Source organism: Cheilinus undulatus, linkage group 23 (genome assembly GCF_018320785.1).
Source record: "Cheilinus undulatus linkage group 23, ASM1832078v1, whole genome shotgun sequence".
Classification (NCBI taxonomy): Eukaryota; Metazoa; Chordata; class Actinopteri; order Labriformes; family Labridae; genus Cheilinus; species Cheilinus undulatus.
In genome coordinates, this window is record NC_054887.1 from 29,973,152 (window position 1) to 29,992,750 (window position 19,599).

Below are 19,599 nucleotides of genomic sequence, written 5' to 3' on the forward strand. Positions count from 1 at the left end.
GACTAAAACTAAGGATATTTTGTCTCCATTTTAATTTTATTTTAGTTAGTTTTTTTAAGCACACTATAGAGTTTTAGTTAGTTTTCATTTTTTTGGTAAAGCTTAGTTTTTATTTAGTTTCAGTTAACTAAAATGATTTTTGAATTTTAGTTTTAGTTTTTTACTTAGTTTTAGTTAAAGGGATACTTCAACATTTTGGCAAATTTGCCCATTGCCCTAATTCCTGTAGTCTTAGTAATAGGTTCGTTTCCTTTAGTTGTCGGTGCAAGCTGTTTCTAGATCGGCGCTGCCGAGTTCGGAGCTGCTGTGCCAACTCAATGTAAGCAGACGGTATTCTAGCTTTCCCTCATCAAACTCATCAAATACACAATCCAGCAACTCCAAAATGCTCAAGTGGACAAGTTGTGACCTGCACATTCACCACGCTATGAAATAATAACGTATAATTTTGTAACATTACGACACATGAAGCAAATACTCTGAACTATTTCTTGAGTAAACCACTGGGCGGAGTGACACAGTGCAGCAGCCATGTCTGGAGTGTAGTTCCATCTTTGCCTTTAGCTTTAAAACATCTCCATCTCGTATCGTTCCATGATTATTTCATAGCGTGGTGAATGTGCAGGTCACAACTTGTCTACGTGAGCGTTTTGGAGTTGCTGGATTGTGTATTTGATGAGTTTGATGAGGGAAAGCCGGAATACCGTCTGCTTACATTGAGTAGGCACAACAGGTCCGAACTCTGCAGCGCCGATCTAGAAACAGCTTGCACCGACAACCAAAGGTAATGAACCTATTACTAAGACTATAGGAATTATGGCAATGGGCGAATTTGCCAAAATGTTGAAGTATCCCTTTAACTATAATAACCTTGCTGCATGATACAAAACAACCATGAGTGGACGGCATGTACAAAATGCTTTAATTAACACAAAAATTACTAGGATGCATGATATTGGAGTTTTTGCTGATACCCGATACGCCGATATTTACAGATTAATTTTAGCCGATACTGATATCGATACCAATATTTAAATACCCTTTTCAGACAAAAAATGTCAGTCCTTTTGGACACTTTAAGGTTTAAGGATGACCAAGGAAACAATTTTTAGTCCTTAAAAAACACTTTCAAGTTTAAAGAATGAGGATAAATAAAGAAAAAGACCTCACCTGACATATGTCTGTTGGTTCAAACTAAAACTCCACCAATTCTTTAGTGTATATGGACAAAATTTACAGTTGATATATGCTGAAATACACAGGCAAAATATTGGATGTAAATATTGGCAGAAATTTTGATATCTGCGGATGCCTATACCAGACCTATAATATCTTGCATCCATAAAAACTACTATGAATAACACACGGCTTTAACTCTAACTAGCAGGCTCTGATCTATTAACAGGCAACACAGCATAAAAAAACAAATTTGAACAAATTGAACAAATTCTATTGTATTCAGTACACATTGTCATTAATGTATCTATCCATATAGGCGATTCTAGCCATAGAAAGCCAAAGCATACTGCTTGACTAACCCAGGGAGCATCTTTAGAGTAGAGCCTTCTCCACCAAGTAAAACTGTAGATCCACTTTGCAACAAAATGGTTGAATGTATGATGAAAGTGTTCCTGACTGAAACGAGGAGTCTTTGGGTTTGAGTCTCTTTATCAAAAGAAGCAGTCAAAGATGTGAGGTTTGGCACAAAAAAGTGAGAAATATGATGGTGAAATTGAGAAAATCATCTGGGCTGACTGTGCAGGGTATACACAACGAGGACAAAACACAAACCTGACTATTAAGCATTTTCTGCACAATTAAGCGAGTTAAAGACAGCTTTGTCTGCAGCAATAACTGTACACTAGAACTGCAGCTCTTTAAATTCAAGGGATATAATCTGATTTCAAGGACCTGTTTGTTTTTAACTGCCTGGCTAAAGTACTGAATTTAACTGATTTACTATTAGCAGGCTGATGGGGGCTGAAAAAATGATGAGATATTCCTTTTATATTTTTATCGTAAGAGTGTACATTCTTTAAATATGTCTAAAACTGTTGCGGATTTTTAAAAAACTTGCTTAAATTTGAGGAAAACGAGTTCTCACACAAAAAGATGTGAATACAGTGATTCCTTTTCCTCTTCGGTTGCATTTTGAATTTATTTTTGGGTGTTATAGTTGGTGTCCATCTCTTACCGGGGGGAAGTAAGTCCCCTTGGTGCTTGACGAGCTGCTGGACGACGCTCCAGTCACATGAGCACGATCGTACGGCGGCCCGCTACTCCCGCCCATGATGCTGAGCGAACCAATCACAGACTTCCCTCTGGACATCCCTGAGAATAAATTCCAGCACACGAAAAACATCAGCATCATACATAGCTTTCAGAAAATTAAGTATACCTGGTGGCGTGAGACCCACCTGGCAGCGAGCTTGACAGCGAGCTCGGGTGTGGCACGTATCCAAGCGGCACCGAGGACGGCCCGTGGACCACAAAGTCATTGGTGACCGTCTCGCCGTCGTCCTTCATCTGAGGACAGAGGACGCGCTGACACACGAAGTACACTGCCCCCACCACGAACAACGCCATGACCACGCCAACGATGGAGCCAATGGTCGTGTTGGGAGGAGGAGGCGGCTCTTCTGTTGGATCTGAAACCACAGAACAAGATGACTGCAGGTTTAGAAACAGAGAAGAAACTGAAGGCGAATCAGAGTCTTTTCTAGAAAATGTCAAACAACTTCCTGTTTCATGCAAACTAGATCAGTTATCATGGTGACACCGTTTCAATAATTACATATATGAATATAAATTATACATGAATATGTTTCAATCATGCATGAGAAATTTGGATCAGAAAAGAGCATGTATAGGCAAGATAAAAACTACTTCCTGTGACATAGCGAGTTATGCAAATATGACCAATCATTATGGCCAAGCCATTTTAGCAATTAAATATCTTAATTACAATATATAAACATATTTTAATCAGAACATTTATCACACATGAGAAATTTGGATCAGAATAGAGCATGTATTGATGAGATAAAATCTACTTCCTGTTTCATCATGCAAATCATGCAAACTTGACCACTTATCATGGCCATGCCATTTAAGCAATGAGAAAGTTTTCATCATCAAGGTCTCCTCTAGGTGTGGGCCAAGTTTGATGTGATTGGATGAATGTCCTACAAAGAGTTCATCCAAACATGACCCTCAAAAGATTTTTTTAATCACCAGTGTTAGCTAATTCAAAATGTCAGGTTTCATGTTGGGGACAGAGTATAGGTCCTAGGGGTATTTTGGAGATCCAGATAAGCATGCATGCCTACAAAGTTTTACACGTGTAGATAACAGTAACCTCTTGGGGGACCTTGACTTGAAAACCTTGTTGATAAAACTCAAAACCACCAGGTTATCAAGGTGTGACACATGGGCAAAATTTCCTGAGTTTCTGGGCATGTTAAAGTGTGACAGATGAGGTTATCCATTTAGACAGACACATGAAGAGACTTACAGCAGCCGATCTCGTCCGAGTTGTCCTTACAGTCCGTGTTGTGGTCGCACTTCTTGTGTTTCCCGATGCACTGACCGTTAGAGCAGGTGAACTGATCGGGAGGACAGCGGACTAAAAGACAGAAAACCTTCATCAGACTCCATATCATCAGTTAGGTTCTGACTAAACCTTGGCTCTTCTGCCTCACCTTCACATTTGTTTTCATCCGAGCGGTCCTGACAGTTCACCTCGCCGTTACAGCGCAGGCTCAGGTCGATGCACTGCCGACTGTCACACTGGAACTCGGACTCCGAGCAGACTGGACAATCCTCCTCGTCGCTGCTGTCGTCACACTCGGGGTAACCGTCGCACCTCCATGCCTGAGGTATGCAGTCGACCTCACCTGACGTGCAGGAGAACTGCTCAGGGGAGCAGGTAGGGGGCTCTGAGGGGGGAGGAAGGGGACACAGGGTGAGACTGAGACCTGTTTAAGCCATCAGAGGAACAGGACTTGAAGAAAAAAGTCTCACCTCCACAGGAGAGTTCGTCCTGCAGCAGCACCAAATGGACAGGACACGAGCAGCGAGTCGTCCCGTCGCCCTTCACGATGCAGATGTGAGAGCAGCCGCCGTTATCCCACGTACACGGGTGTTTACCTGAATAAGAGAGAGCAGGTGAGACCGGACACACCTCAGGTAATAAAAGCACAGTTCCTGAGTGTTCATTTTTGAGCTATTAACTTCACAACTTTACAAGAAATGCATTAAACACAGATAAAACAGACATTATCAGAGGTTATTTTTATCTTTACTTCATATCTGTTTTGGTCTGAACTGGGCTTTAGATTTACACAAGGAGTTGATGTGAAGTAGCATATGGAGTATACAAACTAAGAGGTGCTGCATGTCAGACTCACCGTATTCCCTCATGTCGAGCTCGTGCACGGCGTGGATGTCGCTCAGGTAGGCGATGCGGGCCTGGATCTTGGTGCGCCCCTCCCTCGTGGTCTTGTCGATGCGTTCGATCATCTGCTGCTGCTTGTCGATCCAGTACAGGTGGTTCCCAAACACGGTCAGACCCACCGGCTGCAGGATGTTGGAGTCGGCGATCACGATCCGATTGGCTCCTGGTTTTAAAAACGTCACAGAGGGGAAGAAACAAAACAAGGTTGTAGGGGCGAAAACTTCAGGAGGAGAGGGAACTGAACGGGTGAGAAACTGAGGGGTGAGGCAGGAGGGGAGGCGGGAGGAGGGGACAGCAATACAACCCAAGTCAGCTACCAGTCAAATGATTAGGTACGGAAATAGAAACATTCACATATAGATCTCAGATTTGGAGCACTCTAGGGATGTTCCTTACACCAGATGTTTGTGCCTGAATAAACCATAGAGGAAGAAAATATGTATATAAGCTACAGATACATGTTTTCCCGGGCAATCTAGAGAAAGAAGTTGCAAGAAAATCTCCAAAACTTTTAGAAGTAGTGACAAAATTCTGCACCTTTTTGGAAACTTTGCTGCTACTTTTGTGCAGTTTGCAGGAGTTTAACGGCAGTTTTTGGTTCTTAAAATCAAGAAACTACCCAGAATTCAGTGCCTAGGGCTTCTACGTTAGTGCTTCGACATCACTTTTTTACTAAAACTACATCAAAGTTTAAAATCCTGGCATCTGGTTTCAGTTGTTATTAACCTAAACAGCCAGAAGGTGGCACCATCGTCCTCTGCAGTGGAAGCTTAAGCAGCCGTTTCTCTCCCTTCAGATGAGATTTAAACTCCAGGACAGAGTTCGACTACAGAGAGGACTCCTCTGTCCTGGGAAAACAAAAACTGTCCGACTCGGCGGTGACTCGGTTGTGTCTGACATAAAGAGGATCTCAGGACTCGGCGGTGACTCGGCTGGGCTCACAGATGGTTTACATTCCTGTCGGCCTGCGTGGGGCTCTGGGGAATCGCAGGAATGTGCTGAGCTCGAGGCTCCAAGCCAACTTCAACTTTCAAGGAAAAAAACGGCAGGGAGATGAGTCCAGGACCCGATGTTCACACATTCACTCTCTAACACCAGTGACCCCCCCTAGACTCAGACGCAGACTCAGACTGACCTTCTCACTGAACACAGTCTGAGTTAAAACACTCAGCTAGTTTTTAGATTGGTTAACTCACACAAGAACTGAAACCTTAAACAGACAGTTTGTAGACTGTCCAGGCCGTCTTTTTCAAATTTAAGATGATGGAGATGCTCAAACTCACCATCGTGACCTAAATCCCTCTGCAGGCTAACCCTAAACCCAGCACAGTATTGTGTTTATTTACAGAGCTCTCATTGGTAAACTCCCTCCTTATCTACCCGTCTATTTTTAACTCTCAAAACCAGACCTTTAAACTGGATCAACTTCATAACACAAAAGTTTCTCGTCCAGGTGCATCTCAACAAATCAGAACATCATGAAAACATTTCCATACATTCTAGATTAATCTCAGACAATGTGAAATATTTCACAACCTTTTTAGTTTAAATGTTAATGATTGTGGTTTACAGCTCGGGAAAATCCACTCTCAAATACTAGAATATCTCAAAACATCAGTCCAAAAAAAGATTTATTCCACAGAAATGCTGACCCTCTGGAAAATGATGCTCATTTATGCACTCAGAGGCTGTTTGGAGCTCCTTTTGCATGAATGTGACATGTCGCAGAGGCGATCAGCCCGTGGCACTAGTGCCCAGGTTGCTCTGATAGCAGCCTTCAGCTTGTATGGATTGCTGGCCAATCAAACAGAGTGATACCACAGTCTGTAAACCAGTTTCTGGTGGTTTTGGCTTCACTGTGGGCAGGCGCCAAGTCCTGCTGGAAAAGGAAACCAGAATCTCCATAAAGCTTCTCAGCAGATGGAAGCATGAAGGGCTCTAAAAGAGAAGTTCCCAATCTTTTTTCCCTGGGACCCCTACTCAAATCTAAGAAAGCTAAGCTCACCTGGACCCACTTGGAAAAACTAAATCAATCTTAATTGATTTAACTTTAACGAGTTGGATATTTATGTCAACTAAAACTTGGAATTTTTTAGCTTGTAATGTCATAAAGAGCAGAAGAAAGAAAAAAATCACGCCAGAATGCACTAATACTGCAGTTTTAGCCTAGCTATCACACTTTCATCATCATCTGGACTTAGAAGACCCATTTATGTAAACTGGGGCTATCTAACCACTGTTTCAGTTTAGTTATATGTAAATTTACAACTTTATAATGTTTTTAATTTTAAAAAATCTTGAAATTTCTGAGTTTGGGTCAAAATTTAGGACCCTTCTAACTTGAAAATTACATTTTTTTTGTCCTCACAATCTTCTGCTTTTTAACCCTGAAATACTCAGTTTGGTTTCTTATGCATATCTGACTTTACTATCTCAAAGAAATCAAACTTTTGCAAGTATTTAGACTTTTTGTTTCCTTAAAAATGTCAACAAATCCTCTTTTGGGTGGCCCTTGTAAGCCACAGTACATTATGTTAATTTATGGTTTTACATATTAGAGGTAAATTGTCTGCTTCGTCACTGCTGGCACTAGCGTTAGCTGAAGCTGGGTGGTGTGTCTCCACGTTTTCAGGCTTCCTGGGCATGATGCCACAAGAATCAAGTCCACAGGTATCAAGAAACTCTTGTGGCTTATAAAGACTGCCTGGATATTGAATTTAATATTTGGTTCAGAGGAGCATCTGGAAACGTGTCTACTCCATGCGCTGCTCCCTAGCTGGACCTTGATTTTTAAATGAAAGACTTGTCCTGATAAAAAAATAAATAAAAAAATAAATAAAAATTTAAATCTTCATGTACTTCAGCGTCCGTCTCTTTCTGCCCCGCTCTGACTCACCTGACAGGTCGCTGCTCTCGATGCGCCTCAGGTCCGAGTCTACCCAGAACAGCTTCCCCACCTCGTTATCGATGGCGAGGGCCACCGGTTTGCCCAGACCGCTGAAGAACAGAACCTCCCGCTCCGTCCCGTCCAGTGCCGCCCGCTCGATCTTCGGAGAGCGCTCCAGCAGGTTGGTGAAGTACATGTACCTGCAAGACAACGCACAGGGAATTCTTCACTCACAGGCTGTTGTTTTCCTCTCCGAGCGTCTGCAGGCTTTATTTCTAAACCACACAATGACCCCGAGATCCCGGCCACGACCCGGCTGGAGAGAAAGCTGCAATTAAAGCTCCAAACGAGTCCTGGGAGAGTAAACAACTAGAACAAATTACTGTGATGATATAGAGATTTAAATGCAAAGTGGCTCTCTGAAGGAGGTTTAATGAATAAAGAAAGCTGTGAGACAAACTTCTGATGCTCTTTAATGAAACCTGGAGCCTGATTTAACAACAATTAACGTCTGGAGAGAAAAAGAAACCTGGCTCGTGGAGGGAAAACTGATGGCAGAGTCCCAGATCACTCAGCAGCCAGCAGAGCAGAGATCCAACGATCCAATCACTGCTTTTCTTTACATTTTTATCAGCATAGAAAACCATTTATTACTGTTCTGATCCCATGTTCAACAATACAACCTGTTATTTTAATGATAGTGTCAAAAGAGCAGAGATGTTAAAAAAACTAAATGCCACCAAAACAAGCAGCTAAAACAGGCCAAAAGACTTCGTATGAATTCATCTGTTCATGTTTGACCCCAGCAGTCCCTCGTTTCTGTGAACAAAGCAGGCAACCATGTGACTTCACTGACCCTCTCTCTGGGTTCACCACGATGGCCCGTGGCTTGTCGTGCTCGCCCCTCAGCACCACGCCCACCCTGCTGCCGTCCGTCCGGGTGACGTTGATGACGTTGGTGACCTCGCTGGTCCAGTAGATGAAGCGGCTGTAGATGTCAATGCTCAGGTCGTACAGCTGCAGGCCCTGGCTGACTCCGCCTACCGAGCTGGACACCACCGTCTGGCTCTGATTGGACGAGAGGCCGGTCAGAAATACATACATCTGAATTCTTTAACTGCTATTTAAGTGATTTTGTTGTCCTCACCTGGTTGCCGTCCTCCTGGGCGCGGCGGATGACGTTCTGCTTGGAGTCGATCCAGTACAGCTGCTTGTCGAGGGGGTCGTAGTCGATGGCACGGACGTTCCTGAGGCTGTGGATCGGCAGGATGATGTCAGGACTCTGTTGCTCGTCGATCACCATCCGATTGATCGCCGTCTTCTGACTGAAGAGCAGGAACGACGTCGGAGCTGAAAGGACAAACAAAGAGAATATTTAAATATGGCCCCAGTTTGTAAAGTTAAGACAGGATGTTGATATGGCTGCACGCCTCACCGGTGCATGTCTTGTTGTCATAATTGAGCGAGAAGTGTGCGGGACATCCGCACACAAAGCTGCTGACGGGCACGGCGAGGCAGAGGTGGGAGCAGTGACCGTTGGTGGAGGCGCAGGCGTTCCAGCCACCCTGTCGGGACGAGTGAAACACCAGGATGTCCATGACGTAGTCCAGGTGGCCCTGGATGACTGTTCGGTTCTTCCCGCTCGTCTTGTTGGCGCGCTCGATGCTGCGCTGGCTCCAGTCCGTCCAGTAGATGTAGTCCTGGTACTGGGTGAGGCCGAACGGGTGAGGGAGGTCGTCTGCTATCACCTCCCGGTCCAGACCTGAAGAGGAGAGACGATAAGAGGGCAGAAAAACGCACAGGTTAGTTTCTTTTCATAGCAACAAATCTGCAGATTTTTCCACTATTTTAGTAGTAAAATTTTATTTCAGGCATGTGAGATTTATTTATAAATTCAGACAATTTACTGAAGTCCATTGCAGGTAAAAATAATTTACAAAAAAACTCTAAAATGAAAAGAAAAGGGGTCAAGTATCAAGTTTTGAAAATTTGAGGACCTAGCCAGAACAAAACAGAAGGAAAAAGCAGAAGAGAAGTGGAGTCAAGAAAAGAGTAGAGGATAAAGAAGATAAAGAAATAGAAGAGGGAAGGAAAATAGAGAGAAAAGGGACCTAAATCAGATGCAAAGGACAAAGGGATAGATGGAGGAATAAATTAAGAAAAAATAAAAGCAGAAGAAGAAATATGGGATGTAAAGGAAGAAAAGTCAAGAGAAAAACAAAAGAGAACATGGAAAAAAGACAAAAGACAAAGTGCACATGGAATGGGAGATAAGACCAGAACAAGAGAAGAAATAAAAGAAGACGAAAAAGAGAAAAACATGCAGGAAAAGTCAGAAAAGAGTAGAAAAAAGGGGGAGGATGTTTCAAGAAATTCAGGACCAAAGAACGAGTACAAATGCAAAACAGGAGAACAAAAGTAGAAGAAGGAGCAGCAGAAGAAATTAGAAGAAAGTAAAGAAGAGGTAGAAGTCACTGTAAATATAAAAAGAGCAGAAGAGGATGCTGAAAGAAAAAAGGAGGCGTAGGAGTTCAGTCATTAAAAGAATTAGAATAGGAAAAAGTAGCAGAAAGAGAAAATAATGCAGGAGCAGAAAAGAAGACAGCAAAATAAGAAGCAGCAGACAACAGAGAGATAGCAGAAGAAGAAATATCGTAAAAATGAAAAGAGAGGAAGAAAAAGTATGAGAATAAAAAGGAGAAACCAAAGAGAAGCAGGGGAAATGAGAGGGGAGGGACAAGAGAGGGAATAGGAAGAATGCTGCAAAAGTATAAGCGACGGAGGATTTATGAAATTCTTTAGTTTTGCCCCGTCTTCGGTGAAAGAGCTTTTAATGTTTTTGCTCCATCATCTCGGTCTGAGCTGCAGGGTCATTCTAACCTTGAGTGTTTTATTAGTTTGGGAGATTTTAAGTGCCAAAAGCAATATCAGGAAAGAAGAAGATGCAGTGAAGCAAGAGGTTTTCTTTTTTTCCCCCTTGTGTATGCAGCCTCTCACCCAGCATGTTGGAGGACTCGATGAGTGTTGTGTCCAGGTCAGTCCAGTACAGTCGTCTCTCTGCGTAATCGATGGTCAACCCGTTGGCTCGGCCCACATCGGCCACCAGCGTGATCCTCCCTGTCCCGTCCATCGCCGCTCTGTCAATCTTCGGCTTACCGCCCCACTCAGTCCAGTACATGTACCTGGGAAAAAAAAAAAAAAAAAAAGTTAGACTCAGACAGAAAAAGGACTGCTCTCTTCCTTCTTCTGTGGTTTCTCTAAATCCTCACCCCTCAGCAGGATCCAGAGCCAGCGCTCTGGGACTATCCAGGTCCTTCCACACCAGCACCTGTCGGTGCTGCCCATCCAGTTTGGCCACCTCGATGCGGTTTGTCCCTGTGTCGGCCCAGTACAAGTTCTTCCCCAGCCAGTCCACCGCCATCCCCTCAGGATAGTCCAGACCGAACTCCACAACGTGCTCCAGAGCGCTGCCGTTCATGAACGCCCGGCTGATCGTCTGACAGGAGAGAAAACAAGTAAGGTGAGGCATAAGGCGTTCAGAGGATAATGAAGAAGAAGAAGAAAGGAGGAGGAGGAGAAGCAGAAGAAGAAAATAGAGAAGAAAAAGAGGCAGAAGCAGGAGCAGAAGGGGCAGAAGTAGAAGAAAAAGGAGCAAAAGAAGCAGGAGAGGAAGAGGCAGAAGAAGAAGAGAAAGGAGCAGAAGAAGCAGGAGAAAAAGAAGCAGAAGAAGAGAAAGGAGCAGAAGAATCAGGAGAAGAAGAGAAAGGAGCAGAAGAAGCAGGAGAAGAAGAGAAAGAAGCAGAAGAAGCAGGAGAAGAAGAGAAAGGAGCAGAAGAAGCAGGAGAAGAAGAGAAAGGAGCAGAAGAAGCAGGAGAAGAAGAGAAAGGAGCAAAAGAAGCAGGAGAGGAAGAGGCAGAAGAAGAAGAGAAAGGAGCAGAAGCAGCAGCAGAAAAAGGAAAAGACAAAATACAAGAATAAGAACAAGAAGAAGAAGCAGCAGAAGAGGAAGAATCAGAAAAAGTGGAGGTAGTATTTTTGGGAAAAATGTGCATCATCATAAGTCCTGACTCTTTCTCTAACTCACTTTAAGCGTGATGTCTGTCCAGTAGATCCGGTTGTCGGTGACGTCGAAGTCAAGCGCCGACGCCTCCTTCACACCCGTGAGTGGGATCGCCACGTTATTGTTGTTGGTCTCCAGGGAGATTCGTCTGATGTCAGTGTGTCTGGAGAAGAGCAGGAAGGCCTCAGGGACAATGCACGTCCTCATGTCTGCGATGAGTTCAAGGCCGATCGGACATCCGCACTGCACGCCCTGGGGCTTATACAGGCACAGGTGGCTACAGCCGCCGTTACTCTCTGCACACGGGTTTGTACCTGAAGAAGAGGCGGGGCAAAGGTTAGTTACAAGCTTCACGTGGGAGTAGTCAGAGCTCAGGTTTGAAAAACTATCCAGATAAAAATGCATATATCTTGAGAGCACTTAAACTGTAAAGGAAAAAATGGTCCTGAACCCACCTGTAGCTTGGTGTACGTATGTGGCTTTGAGCCCCATGAGGTCAGGCAGCTGGTCGATGATGAACTCCCTCTCGGCCGTACGTTTGTGGACGCGTTCGATGCTGCGGCGCTGCCAGTCTGTCCAGTAGATGTAGTCTCCCAGCAGTGTGAAGCCGAAGATGTGAGGAAGTTTGTCCTCTACCAGCACCCGTCGGCCTGTCCCGTCCATGTTCATCACCTGACGGAGAAACACAGGAGGGGGGTAAAACACTAAGCTTTTCTAATAGAACTTTAGACATGTGGCTTAGAGTGAAGAACAGAACATCAACAAGATGAAGCCTTGAAGACTGATTTATAAATTAATGGTTGGATGCTTTACATCCATTTGTTTTTGAATCCTGCTGCAGGCTAACTGTTAAATTATACAAAACTTACAATGTCAAAATCACCAAAATAACAAAAACCTGAAGTCTGAGGTCTAACAAATAAAAATATAATATAAAAACAAAATCAAACATTTAAAAACAGAAGGATTTGAGTCACTCGAGGATACAGAGCCGCTTCAAATATTCACAAACATTAAACATGCTCTAACGTCCTCATTTCCCATCATGCCAGGCTGGTCTGATGGGGGCTGGGCACACATTGTGTTTCTCTCCACTGAGCGCGCTCAGTAAGGCTCAGGCGACCTGGCAGCACATCGCAGCGCCGCTAATTAGAAGCAACAGCCGAGCAAACAAACAGCGGCAGCATATGGCCGCCACATTTCCTCCTCCTCCTCCTCCTCTTCTTCTTCTTCTTCTCTCGCTCAAACTTTGACATCTCACTTCCTCCGAGCAGCAGCAGCCGGGTTTTTCTAAACCCAGAACTCAGACTGCTCAGGAGCTGCGCCACAAAACCTGGGACGCAGTTTAAACGGCATCACACATGAGAAGGAACTGTGAAGCCGACTACAAAGTTGTGCTGAACAAAGCAGTGATATGAAGGATGTTGGACGCTTTTTATTAACCCTTTAACTCCAAAATAAGAGCTGAAATACCTTCAGACTGTGAGCTGATTTCACTGTTTAGAAAGTGCTTCAAATATAGCACAACTGTGGATTTATACATGCTTTAAACTCGAAAGGCAGAGTCACAATATTCCAGACTTTATGTTCATTTCTTCCCAAAAGCACAGAAATATATTTTATCCCCATCTGCAGGGAAAAATAATTTAAAGGGTACTGCATGCGCTTTGAACTGGATGTAACTTAGAATTTCAGTTGCAAACTGGTGCAAAACTTTCTGAATGCCTCTGATGGATAAGTTTATCCTGCAGCAGTGAAAAGGGCTGTAATGTCTGCAAAAGTATTCCTAAATGGATCAAAACGTGTCCACTAAAGGTTGCTGTTTTGTTGCTGACAGGCTGACAGGAGTAGTAGTCATACCACGCTGTACTACATGCTAACCAAGCTTCTCATACACCGTGTTCCAGATTATTATGCAAATTGGATTTCAGTGTCATAAACATTCAGTTTTTTGTTTTTCAGTTAAACTCATGGATGGTGTTATGTCTCAGGCTCTTTGGATCACTGAAATCAATCTCAAACACCTGTGATAATTAGTTTAGCAGTTGAGCCAAACGGAAACAGAGCGTTTCTGACTGACCACTTTCTTCCATGGTACAAAAAGAAGAACTGTTTCTTCCATAGCAAAACTATCTACATGCATGACAATGCACCATCTTGTGCTGCAAAGAATACCTCTGTGTCATTGGCTGCTATGGGCATAAAAGGAGAGAAACTCATGGTGTGGCCCCCATCCTTCCTCTGACCTCAACCCTATTGAGAACCTCTGTAGCATCCTCAAGCTAAAGATCTATGAGGGTGGGAGGCAGTTCACATCAAAACAGCAGCTCTGGGAGGATATTCTGACATCCTGCAAAGAAATTCAAGCAGAAACTCTCCAAAAACTCACAAGTTCAATGGATGCAAGAATAGTGAGGGTGACATCAAAGAAGGGCTCCTGTGTTAACATGGAACTTGGCCTGTTCAGATGTTTTGATTGAAATAGCTTTAATTTCAGTAAATATGACCTCCTAATGCTGCAAATTCAACAAATGAACATTTTCAGTTCTTTACAACCTATGAAATATTTTAAAACTGTTGTGCATAATAAGGTGGAACAGTGAATTTTGTTTTTTTATTTTTGAAAAAAAAAAAAAGTTATCATTGGGAGGTTTGTTCAATAAAATTTGAATTATGCTCTAACGGTTAATAACTTGAAAATTATACTGACTCATTTGCATCGACTATTTAGGAAAATCATAGAAAACATCATTTGCATAATAATTTGGAATGTGGTGTAATTATTTCCGGTGAAGTGTTTTAGAAGTCCAGTTTTACTAAAACTGATACAGATCAGCAGCCTCAGTTTCTTGCACAGAAAAATCTGTGATTTTATCTCTGTTTTGGAGAACAGCAATGTAAAAGCTTCTTGTGGTTAAAAACATCACCTATTTTTTGTAAAATGCAGGTATGAAATGGTTACTGAGAATGAGATAACACTGATGTCCAGGTGATCAGCGCTGGTATGGGGAAGGCAAACTGTTATCAGCAGATCTCAGCGAGCAGAGTGGAGTTCATGATCAGATTATTGTGAAACATGCAGAGAGACGAGAAGTGTCAGCACAGGAGAAATGTCAGGAATCTACGGCCGGCCTGTAATCTGTGCAGCTTTCACTGATCTGACGCCACGCTGCTCGCTGCTCCCACAACAGGCCTGCATGGCTGGCTGCCACCTCCAAACACACACAGGGAGAGAGAGAGAGCGCTGTGTGTATAAATATAAAGTCAAGTTTCCACTCCGGGCTCGTGGCCCCGGCTCAGAGGTCTCCTCTGGTTTGTGACCGCAGTGCGGAGACGGTTTCAGATTCGGCCTCGATTCTAAACAGAGCGACCGCAGCTGGAGCGAGACGCAATAGGAACCAGATGTTGGCCCTCGCCGCAGAGAACTGGGTCCTCTGAGAAACCTGGAGGAGGAGGGGGGAGTAGCAGAGACCCCTCGGCCCCCCTCTCACCACAGGGCAGCACCAGAACCAGCTAAAACTGGGGGCTCAAGGGGGTTTCTCCACCTCAGAGGGGCTACGAGAAGGGGATCAGGGGGAGACATGTCACCCCACTAGAGGAAAACCAAGGAAATAAAAATCCAGAGAACATGGTGAGATGGCGTGAGGACACAAACCACAGAGGGAGAGAAAATGTTTTATTTTCATCACAAACTGGACGTCGACACCCTCTGAGTCTACTCTGAGCTTAATGTTCAAAACAAGAGTGAAAAAAATCTGTATTATAGCAGGATTCTGTTTATATGACAGCTAAAATCTATGTTTTTATAAAGTTTAGTCCTCTTTATCATTGTTGGAGACAACCACAGAAAAACTCTGATCATAAAATCGCATTACATCAATGTCTGTTTGTTTGCACAGGAACAAAAGGAGTCCTAGACACCCAAAATTGACAGATTTTGTGTTTTTTTTTTTAATATGATAATTTGCAGGAAACGCCTTCACACTGGCTATACTGCATGAGTACATTGCTGCTGTATTAGTGCATTCAAAGAACCTGCAGGTTTCCTCTCATTTTAGGGAAAAAAGATAAAAAATCAACAAACATTGCACGTCTAAATGTTAAATATTTAAATATTTTTTGATACCATGTGTTCCAAACCAATGTAGCCTCTCTTATTTTAGGGATGAGGCTTTATAAAAATGACTTAGTCTATTTCACAGGATTGGTGCATAAAAGGATATTGAATTTAACAAAGATTGCAAGTTAATTAGTGCACAGAAAGCCTGTCAATACTTCTGAGCAAATTAGAAAATCTGCCTGCAATTTTCAATAATAAATAACACAAAAATTACCCAACGTGGTTCTCTAGAATTTCTGTTTTTGTTACTGTTCTATCGCAACAAGTATCCATATAATTTAATTTTTACTAGAGTTCTGGTATTGGTTCTTTGCAGTCATGTGACCCTGTTGACACACTGGGGGTCAGGAAGTGGATAAGAAAGGATTGGAAACAGAGGAAAGTTAGAACTTTAACGTTCTAAATGGACCTCTACGCTGCAATTATCATCAGAAAAGTTCTCCAGACATCGAGTACAATTCCTACAATTTAAAAAAAGGTGATTTTTATGCACAGTTTAATCAATTTAGCTGGCTTGGAGATGATCAATATCTCAATTTACCCCATCCTGCAGACCTCCCAGTGTCTAGCATCATCTAGATGTGGGGAGACAAGAAGAGTCTTGTCCTGAGCTTAGACGCCAACTCCACCCCTTTAACAAATTAAAAATTCCTCATTTTGTCACAAACTTGCTTTTAATTGAAACGGTGATGAATTACCAGTGGGATAAACCTTGCAGGGTAAAAGACCAACTGCTCACAAACGAGCCTATGCTACTAAACGCCTCTTTAATGTGAGCCACGGTAGCAAGTTCCTGTTTGAATGCCAGTTTTCTTTCCGCTTATCAATCCACATTTAAAAAGCTAAACTGGTACCAAATGAAGAGCCGGTTGGGAGCCAAACAACCAGCTCAACTGAGCTGAGCTAAATCTGGATCTCTTAAAAGAGACGGATTTCTGATTACAACGGGACGGGAAAGAGTGGATAGACATCAGCTGAGGAAACACGAATGAGAAAAACCATAGATGGAGGTTTTTGTTGCCGTTTCACTGTGAAGTTTTTAAAACTTTATATTTTTGCCTGAATATTTCACTACTTTTGGGACACACAAGTAGCTTAAAAATTTAGAGTGTTTTTATTTTCACACTAGGCTTGGCATAGTCGTAAACTGATCAAACATGGCCATGCCCCCCCCCAGGTGAGTTCTCCACTGCTCAGTGACGTCATCTGCAAGGAAACTATTGTCAAAGACATTTTTGATGAATATATATACGAATATATATTCGAATATATTTGAATATAATATACAAAACCCATTTGATACCGCAGTAACAAAAATAGAAGCCCAAGATACCCAATATTGGGTTATTTGTTGTTTTTAATCATCAAAAATTGCAGGCACACTCCTGCAACCCAACAAAACTGCAAAAAATGTGGTTCCTTAGCTCCTCTACAGAGTCCCCCTCTTATCCAAAACATGTTGACATATTTGTATGACTCACAGCGTGTCCTAACTGCACATGACACAAGTGAGCTTCAGCATCAGCTGAATTACACTGATTCTTACTGTGGTTTCCTGACATCCACGAGCCAGTTTCCCTTGTTGACCGATGCTAATTTCCTCTGTTGCTCACGCTGACGTGGACAAGGAACAACGAAAGAGGGAGATGACAATGCACCAGGAGTGTCAGGCAGGTTTCTTGATTTCCTGTCACTCTCCTCACCCACAGAGCTTGTTGTTTTGCATAGTTGAGACCATAATGGAATGATAATATCCACCTCCAGGTCTAGAAATTTATGGTGCTCTGACTTCTGCCAAAAAAGGGACAAAACTAGCAGGCAATGCTTGTCAACACAAGGGCCACACAAGTTTCTCTGCTTTCAAAACAAAAGTGCTAGCAGCTATAGGGAAGCCTGAAAATAACAGGATGGAGGATAACATTTTAATGGATGCAGCGTAGACAAAAAGCATGCACTGCAGCTTGATGCAGTGTGATACCTCATGCTCACATGCAGCTAGGACACTTCAGACTGTGTTCTCTCTCTTAGGGTTAAAATACTACTGAAGATCTGGAGGATTTCAGATTTATCTTCATCACCATCTGCATCCTCTGGTTGTCAAAACAGCAGAAATCTAAACTCTTATGGTATTCTAGAAAACCAAAAACCCTAAACAACAAAACTAAAAATCCTAGATGCCTAAGGCTGGGTAAATTATTGTTTTTGATGGACAAAATTTGTATAAAAGCTCATGCAGAGTGGCTGTATTTCACAGAACAACTGCCAATGTGTCCGTTTGTTGCTCTTCCTCTCTCAGGGCATCTTTAGGTTTTAAACATGATAATTTTGGAGTATTTTTTAATGTTTGATGCCTCTAAATTGTGCAAAACTTAAACTTTAAGAGGTTTTCTTGACCCCTCTTTATTGGTAACTGTTTTTTTAAATTTTATTTTGTTTTAGATCAGTGTTACTCAACTCTGCTTAACAAAAAGAGCCAAACTGTTGGAAATTACCTCCACAAGAGCCACAGTCGAAGTGGGAAAAAGTGGCAAAAAGGGTAAAAGTGGCAATAAAAATAAGTTAAAGGAGGTAAAAATGGCAAAAAGTGGCAAAGATTGATGAAAAGGGGCAAAATAAGCATAAAATGGCTAAAACTGGGTAAAAGTGGCAAGAAAAGGGCAGAATGTGGCCAAAAACCAGTGAGAAGTGACAAAAAAAAGTTAATTACAGGTGGCAAAAATGGTCAAAAACCAGCAAAAACATAGAAAAAATAGCGAATAGTGACTAAAATGAGAAAAAGGGCAGCAAGAAGTTGGGAAAAATTAGCAGAAAGTGGCATTAAATGGCAAAAGGAAACTTTAATGAATGAAAAGTGGTAGAAAATGGCAAATAGGGAAAAAAATTACAAACAAAAAGGTAGGCAAAAAGCAGCAAAAAAGGAATAGAAGTGGCAGAAACTGTTAAAAGCGGCAACAAAATAGAAAAAAGGGGGGAAAAAATTGCAATTAAGGGCAATGGAAATATAATGACAAAAAAAAACAAAGATTGACAATAAAAGCCTTCTGTGGGAAATAAACTGAGTTGTGACTTGTAATGGATAATTTCTGAGGTTAAAGTTTCCTTTTTTTAAGGGTTTCTGGGTCAATAATATTTCAAATTAAGACACAAAAGAGCCACAAATCATCACAAAAGAGCCTCATGTGGCTCCAGAGCCACACGTTGAGTATCACTGTTTTAGATCATTTTAACAGCAGACACTGGCCTCAGACAGCTGCAAGTCGGCAAGTTTGGTTTTCTGCAACATAAATGATCATATTTTAGCTTCTTTTTTTGACTCGGTGCTGAAATAAACTACAGGAACACAAGGTATGAATTTGTGATTGTTCTGGTATCAGAAGAGAAACTTCGGTAAGGTTTTCTGAGGGAAACTGACATTTCTAGTCTAAGTTTCCGACACCGTGATGAAGCACACCTGAGGTTCTACAATGCTGTCACTTTATTTTGAAGGCTAACAGGAAGCCTCAGCGTGTCCAGCCTGGTGGGAGACCGTGTTGAGTCATTAACCTTCACAGCGAGGAGCTGCTGGAGCAGCAGGAGGCGACTTTACGGATCAGAAGCACAGAGCTGAGCCTCACAGAGAGAGAATCAGCATGTCAGAACACAAACCTCGATCTTGTCAGTCTTGGCGTCCCCCCAGTAGATCTTCCTCTCGTCGTAGTCGAGGGCGAGGCCGTTGGGCCAGCCGAGGGATGTGTTCACCATCACCACACGCTCCAAACCGTCCAGATCAGCTCGCTCGATCTTCGGGACTTCACCCCAGTCTGTCCAGTACATATAGCTGCAAAAACAACAGAGTTTAGAATTAGAAGAGGTAATATGTAGTGGGAGAATGGCATCTTTATGGACTGATTTGAATGAGCTGCACGTTCTACATGAACTTTATGAAGTAAATGCAAATTCTGAGCAGACTTTCCAGGTTGATTTTTGTTATTTTTACAATTTATGAAGTAAAATACATTGCTTGTTTGATAATATTGCTGAAATAATATACAGGTGCATCTGAAAAGTTTAGGATATCATGACAAAAGTTTTTTTTC

At 42.5% G+C, this 19,599-nt stretch overlaps 1 protein-coding gene across 1 annotated transcript in view; it reads right to left on the minus strand.

Moving 5' to 3' along the window:
* lrp6 (low density lipoprotein receptor-related protein 6) overlaps nucleotides 1–19,599 on the minus strand; it is a 56,262-nt gene that overhangs the window by 5,817 nt on the left and 30,846 nt on the right. Inside the window, exons 7-21 of the mRNA XM_041780323.1 lie at nucleotides 19,169–19,340; nucleotides 11,859–12,075; nucleotides 11,428–11,717; nucleotides 10,613–10,839; nucleotides 10,341–10,525; nucleotides 8,779–9,105; nucleotides 8,491–8,693; nucleotides 8,200–8,411; nucleotides 7,353–7,543; nucleotides 4,410–4,619; nucleotides 4,024–4,149; nucleotides 3,702–3,938; nucleotides 3,515–3,625; nucleotides 2,418–2,648; nucleotides 2,195–2,331 (exon numbers count right to left, since the gene is read on the minus strand). Of these exons, the coding sequence (XP_041636257.1) occupies nucleotides 2,195–2,331; nucleotides 2,418–2,648; nucleotides 3,515–3,625; nucleotides 3,702–3,938; nucleotides 4,024–4,149; nucleotides 4,410–4,619; nucleotides 7,353–7,543; nucleotides 8,200–8,411; nucleotides 8,491–8,693; nucleotides 8,779–9,105; nucleotides 10,341–10,525; nucleotides 10,613–10,839; nucleotides 11,428–11,717; nucleotides 11,859–12,075; nucleotides 19,169–19,340 (3,076 nt within the window). The remainder of the gene's footprint in view (nucleotides 1–2,194; nucleotides 2,332–2,417; nucleotides 2,649–3,514; nucleotides 3,626–3,701; nucleotides 3,939–4,023; nucleotides 4,150–4,409; nucleotides 4,620–7,352; nucleotides 7,544–8,199; nucleotides 8,412–8,490; nucleotides 8,694–8,778; nucleotides 9,106–10,340; nucleotides 10,526–10,612; nucleotides 10,840–11,427; nucleotides 11,718–11,858; nucleotides 12,076–19,168; nucleotides 19,341–19,599) is intronic.